The 14,871-nt window shown below is 39.7% G+C and overlaps 1 protein-coding gene across 1 annotated transcript in view; it reads left to right on the top strand.

Moving 5' to 3' along the window:
- Exoc6 (exocyst complex component 6) overlaps positions 1 to 14,871 on the top strand; it is a 135,502-nt gene that overhangs the window by 33,216 nt on the left and 87,415 nt on the right. The window contains exons 8-14 of the mRNA XM_021151208.3: positions 863 to 931; positions 4,103 to 4,186; positions 5,870 to 5,916; positions 6,049 to 6,169; positions 8,063 to 8,134; positions 9,064 to 9,161; positions 11,891 to 11,996. Coding sequence (XP_021006867.1) covers positions 863 to 931; positions 4,103 to 4,186; positions 5,870 to 5,916; positions 6,049 to 6,169; positions 8,063 to 8,134; positions 9,064 to 9,161; positions 11,891 to 11,996 — 597 coding nt within the window. The remainder of the gene's footprint in view (positions 1 to 862; positions 932 to 4,102; positions 4,187 to 5,869; positions 5,917 to 6,048; positions 6,170 to 8,062; positions 8,135 to 9,063; positions 9,162 to 11,890; positions 11,997 to 14,871) is intronic.

The following is a 14,871-nucleotide window of genomic DNA, read 5'->3' as shown; positions in this document are numbered from 1 at the left end:
CCTGCTTTGCACATCTCTAACGTTTGGTAGCATTAGAGTCATATGCTGGCTCTGAGTCCACTGCTTAGGGCACATGGGTTGTCTCCTCTTCTTTTGGATCTCTCTAGTTCTGTATTTTGTTTTGTAGTTTTTCCCTAATAAGTAAGAGTATAATCTATTCAGGATTTATGAGAATAGAAATGCGTTCCTTTTATAAAAGGATTCACAAACTTCTCAAGTTTGAGAGATTTTATACTATTTTTAATTAATTCTGAGAAATGCTTTTATATTACAGTATAATGTGAATAATTTTCATATATTCTAGAAAAAGCTGCCATGCATCTTAAAATTGATAATCCTAATTTTAAGTAGCTATGAGCTTGTTTTTTTAAATGGTCCATGGGAAAATAGTGAGAAATAGTTTCTAATATGAAGCAGTGGTGGAAATCATGATTTTGCTACTTCGGATGGAACTTCATTCAAAGCTAGAGTGTAAACTTTGAACAAAGCAATACTGTATATGTAGTTATCACAGCAGTGTTCTGATAGACTACTTGACGTGATATAGATATATTTTATAGCTGGGGCTGTAGCTCTGTGGTAGGGTGTCTGCCTAGCATGTGCAAGGCCCTGGGGTCTCTTCACAGTGTAGGGGGAAAAGGGGTATTTTTATTTTTGTAATCTATAATAGTCAGCAACTGTAGCAAACACATAAGGAATAAACTACAAAAGCACCAAAGAGAAATGGGGTTGTGTTTATGTTGTATGCCTCCTGTGGGAGAATTAAATATTATAAAATAGTCCCTGCCTCACTGTCCTGTCTTTAACTCTGTATTATCTAATAGTTTAACCTATCATTTTTAAAAATAGATTTATTTTTCAGGTCTTAACTGTTCAAGATCTCGTTGATTTTTCCCCCGTTTACCGATGCTTGCACATTTATTCTGCTTTGGTGAGTATATTTGTCGGTTCTGACCTGGTGTAGGCCAGGGTGATTATGTGCTTGTATCATAGTCTGTGTAAGTGCATCCTCTGATCTTCACAGAATGAGGACTTCGGTGCATTTCTCAGAACAGGCCCCGGTCTGTAAGTTAAGTAGCTACCCATTTTTAAATAATCACTTTATCAAGGTGCAGTTCAGGGCTGAGGAGGTAGCTCTGCTGTAGAGTGTCTTTGTAGCATGTATGAAGCCCTGGATGTAGAGTTGGATGTATTTGATTCTTTGGTGGTTCTCCCAGGTCTGTCTACTCCTCCGTGTGTGGGATTGCTTTAGTGCCGCATGCAGTGCTAGATTGGTGGTCCTGGATTGCTTTTGTTTGGGCTTATCTTGGAATTTCCTATTTCTCCCTCAATTTTGAAAGATGCTTTTGCTGGGTATAGAGTATTGGTTGACAGTTACTCTCAAGGCTTCAAGTAGATTGCTCCATCCTTCCTTGGCTTTTAGGGTTTTTCTGAGAGCTCTTGATGTAACTCTGGGTTTACTCTTGTGACAGAGTTGGCATTTCCCCCTGTGACTTTCCTTGTTCTTTCTTAGCCTGTTGAGGCCTTCTAGTTTCTTCCATGCCTTGGTATCCATATATTTTCCTACATTTGGAATTCCTTTTGGCAGTAATTCCAGTGTTTTCTGTGCCTTTGGTTTGCTGTTTAGTTCCTTCTTCACCATGGATGTTTAGGCTTGTTCTTCTGATCAGGCCTGAGAGTTCTTGAAAGTTCTGGTCATACTTAAGTATTTTTTTTTCTTTATTGATGTCTGAAGTTTCTCAACCTTATCTCAATGCCTGGTGTTCTCTGTCCTGTCGCTGTAGTTCGTCTGTCCTGTGGTTCAGTCTCTGTGCTATCGCTGTAGTCTGTCTGCTCTGTGATCCAGTCTCTGTCCTGTGGTCTGGTGTGTTCAGTGCCAGGTGCTCTCTGTCCTGTCTAGTCTCTTGGTGGCACGTTCCACTAAGTTGTTTGATTTATTGAGCTTTTCGTCCCCCGAGTTTGTTTGCTTCTTTCCCGACTTTTGTTTCTTTGATGAATTCTTCATTCACGTTTCTGATTTGTCAGGCTCCAGGTTAATGGTATCCCTTCATCTAATGCTGGCTTTAACCCTTTACTGAGGTCATTGGTCATTGTAAAGACTTTCCCATGAATTATTTGGCATTTCATCCATTCAGATACTTGGATTCATTTTTTAAGGAATTATGGACTTCTAGAGAACTCATTCTATCTTGTTTCATAACATCCCTCATGGATTTCTGTGATGTGGTTTGTGTATTTGTTGAGATTTTTTTTCTTTTTCTCACCACTCTTACTTTGTGGAAGTCTTCTTAGTAGATAGCCTTCTGGCTTCATGATCCCCAGGAAAAGACATCTTTTTTAAACATTATAATCTCTAAATCACAGTGTAGAGTTTGAAGTGAAAAGCTAACATAGTAAAATCCTTATTAGAATGTTCAGTTCCAGCTGAGTGTGGTAGCATGCTTGGACTCTGGGCACTTAGAAGGCCACGGCAAGAGAATGGCTGCAAAGTTGGAAGTTACCTAGGGTGACCTAGCAAGATAGCAAGGCTTTGTTAAATAAAACAAGACAAAACAAACGAAACCCCTCAAACAAATGGATAGAAAATTTTAGAACTTCATTCCTAATAGCAATAAACATTAAATATTAAAAACCATTGAATTAATAATAAAATGTTAACCTGGAAAAAAATTAAGAAAGAAATCAAACATATTTAGTTATATAAAAATGTAAAAGATATTAATTATGAATACAAATTTGTGTTTTTATTTACTTGTTATTGGAACATAGCACATGTTTATGCTATTTGGATCCATTAAGTATTAATGAGAATAATTTATTCCTGAAGTAAAATAATAATTTTAACGTCTAAGTCCTTGTAAGCTCTGGAAGAAAATAAACCTCAAAACATTTTACATTATAAAATACATTTGGACAAAATATATTAAATCAGTAGAGTTGAGTGTAAGTAGTTCAGAAGTAGAGGGATGGACGTCAGCGGTGTGTGTGGGGCTCTCTCAGTACCTTAAGTAAACGATGCTTGGCTCTGTTTAAATGAGGTTGTAACACTTTATTTTAAAAAATTCTAGCATTAGCATTATGCTTCACGTCATATCTTCTATACTTGTTCAGACTTTTAGTAAAACATTTTCACTTAATGTATCAAGATTAGAAAATCAGTAACATAGCTATTTTGTAGTTCTCTGTAGCTGGAGCACAAGAACATTAGAAGGCTTCCCATAGGAGAGACTTACATTTTTTCTGCATTATGAATTTATTTCAGATGACATTTAAAAGAGTAATGGTTTTGTAGCTACTTAATTCTAAAGAAACAAATCAATTTTTTCTGTTGAAATTTTTTTCTATTGTTAAATTTGCTTTCTTTTTGTTGTTGTTTGGAGTCTTAGATGAAGAAGAGATGGGGACTCCCAACTTTTTCTCTAACTGGGAGGATTCTTACTAAGCAGAGGGGCTGTGCTGGATCTGTGTACTTGTGTTTAGCAAAGTTCATTTATTTGTTGCATGGTGCTGTGGTAGGGAAGTGTGAGTTGCTATACAATAACTGAAAATAACCTGCTCTGGAACACTAGGGAAAGCTTTCTTAAGGATGTGACATCCGGGAGGAGTCGTGAAAGATGAATAAAAATGTCATAGAGACTGTGTGAGTGAGGACCCGCCCGTCAGGGAGAGCATGTGTAAGAACCTGAAAGTGGACGGATGAGGGCCGTGGACTGCATACTCTGCCAGCGCGTGGCTGGCATGCGGAGAGAGGCAGGCTGTAGGGAAACAGATGTTTCCCTTACTTAACGACTCTCACTGAGAACCATAGTTTAGTTTGCGCCGTGCTAAGCCTGTAAAAATTTCAGTGGTAAATTAGGAAAACGTCTAATTGTTTGAACTTTATTTTAGGTAACTTCCAAATAGAGTTGCTATTTTTGAGCTGTAATGCCAACAACCCCTTCTTCTTGACCTCCAGTATGAAATGCCATTTGTCATCTACATTCCAGTTTGGAAAGTTAACATAAATCCCAGAGGACAAAGATGTCTGTCTCAGCAGGGGCGGGAAGGGAAGGAGGGAGGCAGGAGGGACCATCACCATCCTCGTTCTCCTGACGTTCTTTAGGGTGATGAAGAAACATTTGAAAATTATTACCGGAAGCAAAGGAAGAAGCAGGCACGCCTGGTTCTGCAGCCGCAGTCGAGTGTGGTGAGTGTGGTGTCCTGTGCCCTGCATGGTGCTTGCACCTGTGGCTGGCTTGAGTCTTCTGAGCATGGGTCACTGCTCATCTACGTATAAATATTTATTCAATACCTACTATTTCTAGTCATTGATTTAGGGGCCAAGTGTACAATAGTGAGCAAAACCGGGTGAGTCTTTTCTCTCGTGAGTTTACATTCTGTTAGGAAAGTAAGACACTGAGTTAAAAACAGAGAAGCAAGCAATATGTCAGGGAGTGGTCACTTGTTTCTGACTATATGGTGTACTGTGCACTTTGATTCTTTGTCACATTGAACAAAACAACTAAACACAGAGGATAGACTGTTTCTTTGTATTTTACTTTTAGTTAAGTGTATGTGGCTGGGGTAGGTCTGTACCTGTGACTAGGGGTACTAGCCACTGCAGAGGCCAGGAGAGGGCGTTAGATCCCCTGGAACTGAAATAACTGCTGGTTGTCTGTCTCTATACGTGCTGAGAATTGAACTCAGGACCTCTGTAAGAGCAGCAAGTACCCTTAACCCCTGAGCCAGTTTTCTAGCCTCGGGATAGATGTTTTAAAAAAAGAATTAGATTTTTCTTAAATAGACTGAGGATCTGGCAGAAAAGAATAATTAATCCAGACACTTTGGCCGTGGTGACATTTACATGACTAAATGTGGTTGTACCGCAGAACCCCCAGGTAGCTTTGATGAGGCACCGAGTGCAGCTTTCACCCTAAAAGCATCTATCGGATAGGAGAGGGAACTGAGTAACACCGGGTCACAGGTCAGGCCTGGGGCACCGAAAGCAGCTGGCCTGGAGGACTCGCCTTTCTTGTCACCTGGGGCTTCAGAGGGCTTTCAGCCCATTGTTAAGGTGACCAGGAGATAAAACCATCTAAACGCCTCTCAACAATTAATGACGAATAAACCAGCTTTAAAAACAGAAAAAAGAGGTTCAGATAGATATTTTTATTACAGATACACAGATAATGTGCATGCACATGAGAATGTTGTTCAGTATAAATTTTTATCAGGAAAATGTAAACAAAAGCCACAAGGAAGTACTGCCTCATACTTATGGAAGACTTTACATTAAAAAGATTGGCAGTGTCAAGTGCTGGTAAGGATGTGGGACTCAGCAACTGGAATTATCTTACACTTCTGGTGGGTATAAGAATAATACTGCTACCGTGGAAAATGGTTTGGCGGTTTGTAATAACAAACTATTGTGCCACCCTAAGAACCCCCCCTAGGTAGTCACTCATGAGAAATGAGAATGTGTCTTTATACAGTGGCTCAGATGTGATTGTTTATAGTAGCCTTATTCATAAATAGCAAAATCTAGATTCCTTTTGAATATGCATTTCACGAGGGCCTGCAGGGTTGTTCAGCGGGTAGCGCTGCTTGTCAGTGACCTAGCTTCTGTAAGGTTGTCTTGACTTCCCAGTGCCTACTGTGGCATGTGTTCACACAAACGCATGTCATGTAACATGCACAATAACAAAATGGTTTGAATGTACAATCCACGAGAGAAAGGACTTCTTGTTATTTTCAAGTGTTTCCCTGATACCGAATGAGTATGCAGAACTTTGTAGGCTCTCAATAAATATTTATCAATCAAGTTATAGTGACTTGAAACTTTTATGTTGTTATTTATTGGTTGAAATTGATTTTTATTTTTCATTTGAAGCATGAAACAGTTGATGGCTATAGAAGATATTTCACTCAAATTGTAGGGTATGTATCTAATATGGCAGAAACTATTTACTAACTTTATTCAAGTTTGTTAAAAGTCAGAAATAATTATTTTCTACTTGCGCTTTCTCCCTTTCCTTTAAACCCATGCTGTGTGGGTAATTGCCGTTTTAGGTTCTTTGTTGTGGAAGATCACATTTTACACGTGACCCAAGGATTAGTAACCAGGGTATACACTGAAGAACTCTGGAGCATGGCCCTCTCAAAGATAATTGCTGTCCTCAGAGCTCACTCAGTAAGTCAGGCCAGCTATGGTCATCATTATAATTTAATTTGATTTGTATAATATGGAAAACTGCACCGTTATTACTCTGCATTTTTAGGTAATTGCTCAGATTTGTGAGTAGTAATATCAAGGTTTCCTTACGGTTACATAAGGCTGTGGTATTGTAGCTGACTGGGGCTTCTCGAGACACTTTTATTTGAGTATTACAGAAAATGAGAAATTGGGCTGATCTCATTAGTCTCAGCTGACCTCTACATTAGCTCACCAAGCAACACTGTGAAGAAAGGGTTTTTAATTATTCCAGGGTTTTTATTTCCAAAATCAACCCTACCATTAAAACTCAGCAGAATTTGTTTGAGAACATTTATAGTTTCAAAAAATCTGCAATTTTTACAGTTTGAACTCATTTGAAATAATAAACCTCCATATAATGAGAGATCATATTTAATGGGTAAAAGTTAGAAGATCAACGACCTTCTTAACGCCCTTAGTGAAAATAACTAGTTTTAGTTGTTTACCTTCAATAAAGTAGCCTTGTACTTAAAAGTTTGTATTTAGTTATTATAATTGGTAATTAAGATTTAAATTACATAAAAGGGGAATTTTATGATATTTAGATTATGAATATACTATATTTATACTCATTAAGACTATAGATTTATAGATTTTTTGATACATTGGCAATAAAACTTTAAAAAATATTTTGGTAATTAAAATATTTTGGGGGTGCTGGGAATGAAATCCAGGGCCTAATGTACACAAGGAGATGCTCATCCACTGAACTAGCCCTGTCTAAGAATGATATATTTTATCATGATTTATATTGAAATCAGCTTCAAGTACATGCAGTTATGCCATATTCCTATTAAAACAATGACATTAAATATGAAATTGTAACATAGTAACTATAGTATTACATTAAAAAAATCTATGTGTTAAAACAAAATTATAACATAGTAAATATAATATCACATTTAAAATCCTAATTGTTATTAAGAGAAAGTGAAGACACAGGCAGCAGATACAGGAGCCTTGGGGAATCTTATGGAAGAGTTGGGAGAAAGATTGGGGGACCCAAAGAGGACAGGGACTCCACAGGAAGACCAACAGAGTTGACTCACCTGGACCTTTCCGGGGGTGGGGGGAGCCAGAGACTGACCAACCAAAGATCTAGGCTGGACCTAGATCCCCTGCACATATGTAGCGGATGAGCAGCTTGGTCTCCAACAAAAGGAATGGGGGGTGTCCTTGAATCTGTTGCCTGCTTCTGGCTCCTGTGGATCCTGTTCCCTTAAATGGACTGCCTTATCTGGCCTCAGTGGGAGAGGATGTGCCTAGTCCTATAACAGTCTAATGTTCCTGGAGGGGGATAGTAGGGGGGAGTAATGGGGGAGGGGTGTTACCTAGAGGGGAGCTGTCCTTTCTCAAAGGAGGAGGGGGGAGCTGATATTGGGATGTAAGGTGAATAAATAAAAAATAAATAAATTTTAAAAAAGAGAGGCTGAAATAATTGCTCTGTCTTTTTAAGAGTATTAATTTTCTTTTTGGCAAATTACTAAGAAAAACTTAAATTGCCATTCTTGAATTGGGAAAGGTAATAAGTCTTTTTAAGATTGAGAATAGATACATAGTGGAACTAGACATGTATGGTGTCGTGTAGACCACTGTTAGAGCTTGTAACTAGTTTTTCAAAAAACGTAAAGATTTACTGAAATACAGACATCCTTGTCTTTCCCACGGAGGACTTGCCTTTCAGGCCAAGCTGCAGTCTTTCCTTAAACACACGGAGGAGAGGGGAGCAGCCTTGGATCTAATTAACCCAGATTTTAGGGACAAAGGTTCAGGGTCTCCCGTCTTAACTCTAACGTCTGTGTTCGTTGTTCTGTGCGACTTCACTTGCAGTCTTACTGCACTGACCCTGACCTTGTTCTGGAGCTGAAGAATCTCATCGTAGTTTTTGCAGACACTCTGCAGGTAGGTGGTCACCTAACCTTCCCATGGCGGTGATTTGTAGTGCGTATGTAAAGACAAAAGAATATAGACTGGGAATTTTACTATATTATAAATTAAAGGTAGTATATATATATTCTCCTACTGAGAACTATACACAATGCCTCTGTAGTTTTGAACCTTGGGCAGAACTCAGGAGATATTAGCACCTTTTATTTATTAATTTGAATGGTCTGTTTGATATCATAAGAGTGATGTGGAAGGTCTTGGGGTTTTTCTTCATAAGTTTTGTAATACCTATGTCTACCATACTGATTTCCTTGCATTAATAAATTTTATTTGGGGCTTCCTTAATTTTGGGGGCCGCTTCGTGAGTAAGCCAGGGAAGCTCTGCTTCCCTTAATGGTTTGCAGTATCGCCATAGTATGCTGTAGGAACCACCATTGTCTAAGCGGTTGTCAGCCTGTCAGTTGCTTGCTAGGATCTTAACGAAATAAAATGATGGGATCACGGGACACAAAGTTTAGCTCAGTTGGCCTCCTGCTGTAATATGCAGGATTTACCCCATTCTAAGCAGATTGAGTATATATTCTAGTGCAAACTCCTTATCTCTTTGTATGGCCATTGCAAACAGTTCTGGGACCAGCATTTTAAAATTAGTTGAATCTGGAGTATTTGCTAAATTCCAAGAAACCTTGTAGGAATCAAATAAAAGTTAAGTAATGGAGACATTGGAAGAGCAACAGTGTTGGTTGTGTAAAATAGTCGAGTCAGGCGTGTGGTGTGGTGGATATGAGAGCCTGGCTGACTTCCTTGGTGGTGTGGAAAGCTGTGGTGTAGGGGTGTGAGGAAAGATGTTCAGATAGGAGTGATGAAACCAGTGAGAAGCTTAGCCTAGGTCGGCGGACATTTAAAACACACTTGGCTCACCCATTTCTTTCTTTGTATCTTAGGGTTATGGCTTTCCAGTCAACCGACTCTTTGACCTTTTATTTGAAATAAGAGATCAATATAATGAAACTCTGCTGAAGAAGTGGGCTGGTATTTTCAGGTGGGACTAAGCTGTGGTGTCTTAGTATAATGAATGAGTTTGTTAAACCCTTAACCAGTTGGTTTTGCATGTAGCAGTAAGAATGCTTGTAGTCAATGTCTGCTGGGGTAAAAGGCACACAGCATTTATAACTACTGTTGCGTGAAGCACATTCACACTGTTGGGACTCCAGGGCTTCTCTCCAGAATCCTTGCATCCCAACAGAAACTCCACCTATTAGACAGTAACTCAGGCTCCTCTTCCTCCAGCCCTGACAACCACTGCCTGCTTTTGCCTCTAAATTTGATTAATCTAGAATCTCATATTAGTGGAATTGAGGGACCTTTGCTTATTTGTGTCGAGATTGGTTCACTTAGCATGTCATCATGGCCCATTTATATTGCATAGGGGCCAGAACTACATTCCCCTTTTTTATGTCTAGTCATATTCCATTTTATGTCTGCCACATTTTCTTTGTAGTGAACCATGTAGTGAACTATCTTGCTGGATGCCCAGTCCTTGGCCACCACTGACCCCTTTTTGTCCTATAGTTTTGCCTTTTCAAAAATTTCAATTACATATGCTACACTGTATCAATTTCATATATCTAAATGTTTTCATTTAGAATGGTGTTTTAAAATGTATCCATATATTTGTGTGTTTCTCAATAAATCCAAACACAATAGTATATTTATTCATAATGATGTAATTTGTCTACTAATGAGTTCACAGACATTGAGGACAGTTGGTTTATGGGCTATTTTAATATTGTTGTAAGCACAAGTGTGCCTGTATCTGGCTTATACTCAGAAGTAGGATACTGGATCACATGACAGTTTATTTTTCCTTTTTTTTTTTTTTTTTTTTGACTGGGGGAAGTTGCCATATTATTTTCTGTAGTGAATGAATGAATCATTTATAATCTATTTATATTTTAGTATTACTATCTGTAATTTTTCTAGTAAATGCTTAGATATCTATAAGGCTGTAAATATTTCAAGGTATGTTGCATTGAGACAGCCATTTATGCTTTTTAAATCTGGCTTGGGTGGGATGCTATGAAATAAGATAGAATTAATATAGTAGTATCTGTTATTAAAATAAAATATGTCCCTGGGGGGTGGTGGCACACGCCTTTAATCCCAGCATTTGGGAGGCAGAGGCAGGCAGATTTCTGAGTTCGAGGCCAGCCTGGTCTACAGAGTGAGTTCCAGGACAGGCAGGGCTACACAGAGAAACCCTGTCTGAAATAAATCAATAAAATATGTCGGATGATTTGATATGAGCTTAGTACTTAAACTCTGCACTGCAGAGAGAGACTGTGTTGACAGTTTATTACTTTTCTCCCCAATGTGCTGACTTCATGGTGACAAAAGAGATAAACAGAAGAAAAGGCTGACGCCCAGTGAGACACTCCCAAGTAAGGCAGGCTGCTGCTGGCTTCACAGGACTCCCCGTGTCCTTATAAACACATGCGTCTGTTTCAAATGATAGCAGTTCTAATAGGCTTGAGATGATACCGTGTTGTATCTTAAATTTTCGTATTCATCGTGGTTGGTGATACTCAACAGCCTCGAATATGCCTGTTCTTTTGCCATTTGAGTGTCTTGGAAATAACTATTTAGGACCTTGCTAGTTTTAATCATGTGATTTATTGTGTTAATGTTGAGTTCTTGGCATTCCTTTTTTTTCCCCTGTTAATCCCTTATTAGATATATCGAATATATATGAGGGATTGAACCTTACGGTGGAGCCGTCTCGCCAGCCAGTGTGAATTTACACTCCTTGGCCCTTATGCTTGGTCCCCTTAAGCTTTATGTCTCTTCTGTTCACACTATTTCCTCCTGTAATCTCGTCGAAGCTCCCATAGCCTCTCAGTCAGACTTCCTGTGAGATGATCTCCACCTACTCTCATAGGTTCTTTACCTTACTCTGTGTATAGGAATAGGAGTTTTCATTACGGGTCAGAGTTACTGCTATAGTAGGTATTAATGACTGTCAGTAAATTGATGCTGGGTGTGGTGTGGTGACTGGTGCACTCCTTTACCGGGCTTGGGAAGATAGAGGCCGATGGAAAGTCAGTCAATGGGAAAGCAGCAACCTTTGGCCAGGACAGGTGGGTTATAAACAGTCCTCCAAAGCTCAATGGCTGAAGTCATTTGTGTTTTACACAGAAGTCAGAGAGCTGAGGTACTTCTGTTGTGATTACACCTTTTGAACCTGTTGTCTCCAGGGAAGGAAAGGTTGTCACACAGTTCAGACAAGCCGACATGCTTTTGATTCAGAGAAGTCTGTGTGTCTTCCACTTTAAGCCCAGTGGCTAAAACTGGGTAGTCCCGTGGCCTGTCTAACTGCAAGAGGTCTGCACAGGCAAACACACAGTGGCTAGGAAGCCACTTTTCCAGTTACAGCGACAGCACGTTGTCTTGATCATCAAGTACTTGAACTTCGTCAGAATGCACTGTCTATAGAGAGATATCCTAGACAGGAAAGTCAAAATGAGGTTCTTTATGTAACCAGAAACAGGACTCTGGACACGGACAGTGAGGGACGAGACCTGTTTGATACTGGATTTTAGGATTCTGGGTAATGAGTGGTTTCCTGTTGTGACTTTTAATGTGACTTGTACTTTTAAACAAAACTGTAGGAGCTGGGTTTTTTTGTTGTTGTTGCTTGTTTGTTTTTTAAGATACTGTCCTACAGTAGTCCTGTGACACATTCATAAGATTTCAATTTTTCTTGTTTAACAGGGACATTTTTGAAGAGGATAATTACAGCCCCATCCCTATTGGCAGTGAAGAAGAATATAAAGTGGTCATCAGTAGATTCCCCTTTCAGGATCCAGACCTCGAAAAGGTACACGCTAGTTCTTTACTTAAGGATTAAGAAAAAAAATTAATCAGCATATTTACTATATAAAGTTTATACTGTATAGAACTACTATATAAATCTAACATTGTAAGTTCAGAATGACTTCATGGGGGGGGCAGCTTTTTGATGCCATTTGAAAAAAAGTAATTGTATTTTAATCTTTATAGATTGTTATTGTCACTACTACTATTACTGTTTAGATGAAGTAGGAATTTCTCGGGGATTTGAGAACAACTAGAAACTAGAAAACAGTTGCCCCAAATGGGAGGTGGATTCCCGGCGCAAGTAATGCTTGTGTGTGCTCCAGAGCAGGAGTGTTAGATGCTGAGTGATTGTAGTAACACGAATCCTGCCTTAGCTAGGGTTTCTATTGCAGCGATAAGACACCATGATCATAAGTCGCCTATGCATCTTCCTCACAGTCCATCATTGAAGGAAGTCAGGGCAGGAACAGAAACCCGTAGGCAGGAACTGATGCTGTGTCCAGAGAGGGGTGCTGCTTACTGGCTTGCTCCTCATGGCTTGCTCAGCCTGCTTTCTTACAGAACCCAGGACCATCAGCCCATTGGTGGCAGCATTTCCAGTGAGCTTAGCCCTCCTACATCAATCATCAATCAAGAAAATGCACTATAGGCATGCCCAAAGCCAACCTGATGGGGAGGGGGCATTTTCTCTATTGAGGTTCGCTCTTCTAAAACGACTCTAGCTTGTGTCAAGTTAACATTAAAACTAGACAGCATGAGTATGTTCTAGGGAGAGAATGTCTTTGACACATTTGCCACTGTAAAAGATCTTTTTTTGTGTGGCTTAAAAAAAAGAAAACACACATACACACACTCATACACACACACACACACACACATACACACACACAGAGTTTCTGTAAGAGTTTATTGGTATTAAAAACAAGATTTCTGAAGGTAGTAGCTGTTGTAGATTTCATCAGGAAGAAAGAATATGCAGTTCAGAGTCAAAATGACAAATGTAAGCCACTTTGGAAAACATGTGAGTCCACATGTGCATGCATACATGTACAGAAACATGCATAGTCACACATACCTGTTATCTCTGGGTAGAATCAGGTCTTAAAGGAGAATAATATTATACTTTACAACAATGGTGGAAGGGAAGGATTGACACCCGAGGTTGTCCTTAACACTTGCACCAGGAAATGTAGTAACCTCAGACTTATGCAGACATGTACATATTTCTCACCTACATACAAAATCTAAAAAAGAATATCATAGCTTGTATAGCAACCACTTTTTAAATTTTTATTTATCTCTCATTTTTTCTTTGTTTTTCCAGCTCTTTGTGACTTATTAGGGCGAAGCTATAAGTAATAGCAATAATGAAAGAATGGATGAGTATGAGAAGTGGAGCAGGTAGAGAAATTTAAGGAAAGCCGGGGTTGGGCCCAAGGGAGGAGAGATCATTTCAGAAGCAGAAGAGGCCAGCTGTACCAGGCCTTCAAGGAAGCCAGGCTCCGTGAAGGGCGGGAAGCACCACTGACTGCACCTAACTCGGGCCTGGGTGGTGGGCTAGTGGGCGTGTACTCAGCCACAGCAGGGTTGCAGTTAATATGAAGGCAGAAGTGTAGATCAGACTTCCTAAAGTGTAAGACGTGGGGTGCTTTGGGGTTAAAACCTTGGAGAAATTTTCCTATTTGGAAATTGAGAATTTTCTAGTGAATATTGGCTAATAGAATAGTTTAGAAGTACATCATTGCTCCATACTTTATTGGTAAAGTGATCAGAAAATGTCTGTAAGATATATTCTGAAACTTGGGGTAAACTTGGAATCACGCCTCTAATGAAACTTAAGTAAAAGGAATCTTACCCAGGAGATGGCTCAGAAGGAAAAAGTGTTTCCTGCACAAACACGAGGATCTGAATTCAGACCCCCATGCACACACACAAAAGCCAAACGAAGCTGTGTGTCTCTTACCCCCGTGCTGTTGCGCTGCAGAGACAGGAGGATTGCTGGCTGCCAGCCTTGCTCCAGATTCAATAAGAGAACCTTTCTCAAGGGAATAAGGTGGAGAGGGTTGGGGCAGGACACTTGGTGTACTCCTCTGGCCTCTGTGTAGACAGACACATCTGCATACATATGTTGCATACACTACACATCCATACTCCACATCACATGCACGTAAGTACATATCAAAGCAAAACGAAGCAAAAGCCCCGGAGTCAGGAAACCGGGAAACCGGGAAACCGGCCTCTTCTTCTCCCGGCCACCCTGACTCTTAGGAATAGAAAGAAGCAAACGGATTGCCTACAGAGTTCATATATCATTAGAACACAAAGAGTGTTGGCAGGGGCAGCCTGTGCTTGACAGAGTCTGTGCTATGATCTCAGCAGAGGACTAAATGGCTGTGGCTTGTCTGTCTGTCTGCCTGCTGGGGCAGGGTTTCTCTGTATAGCCCTGCTGTCCTGGAACTCGCTCTGTAGATCAGGCTAGCCTCAAACTGAGATGCGCCTGACTCTGCCTCCTGAGTTCTGGGATTAAAGGTTTGCACCACCACCTCCTGTCAATGGCTGTGCTTTGAAAAGAAATCTGGATTTTTCTAAAATTAAAAATAGGCTAGACGTGGCAGCACATGCCTGTGACTGTAGCCCTTAGGAAGCAAAATCAGGAGGACCACAGGTCTGAGCCAGGCAGGCTACCTAGTGAGATCCTGTCTCAAAACTGCTACCTACCTACCTAACAAAATAGATGAAAGTTAAAAAGTAAAACAACACATAAAAATAATGTAGAAATATAACCATAGAGTTTTTGTACAATTTTTACATTTACTTGTGAAATCATCTTACATTTTTAATCTTTATATGAGACTAGAATATTATTTCCTAAAAAA

The sequence above is a fragment of the Mus caroli genome, unplaced genomic scaffold (genome assembly GCF_978045245.1).
Source record: "Mus caroli unplaced genomic scaffold, Mus_caroli_1 scaffold_20, whole genome shotgun sequence".
Lineage (NCBI taxonomy): Eukaryota > Metazoa > Chordata > Mammalia > Rodentia > Muridae > Mus > Mus caroli.
This window is presented reverse-complemented; position numbering and strand designations above follow the sequence as displayed.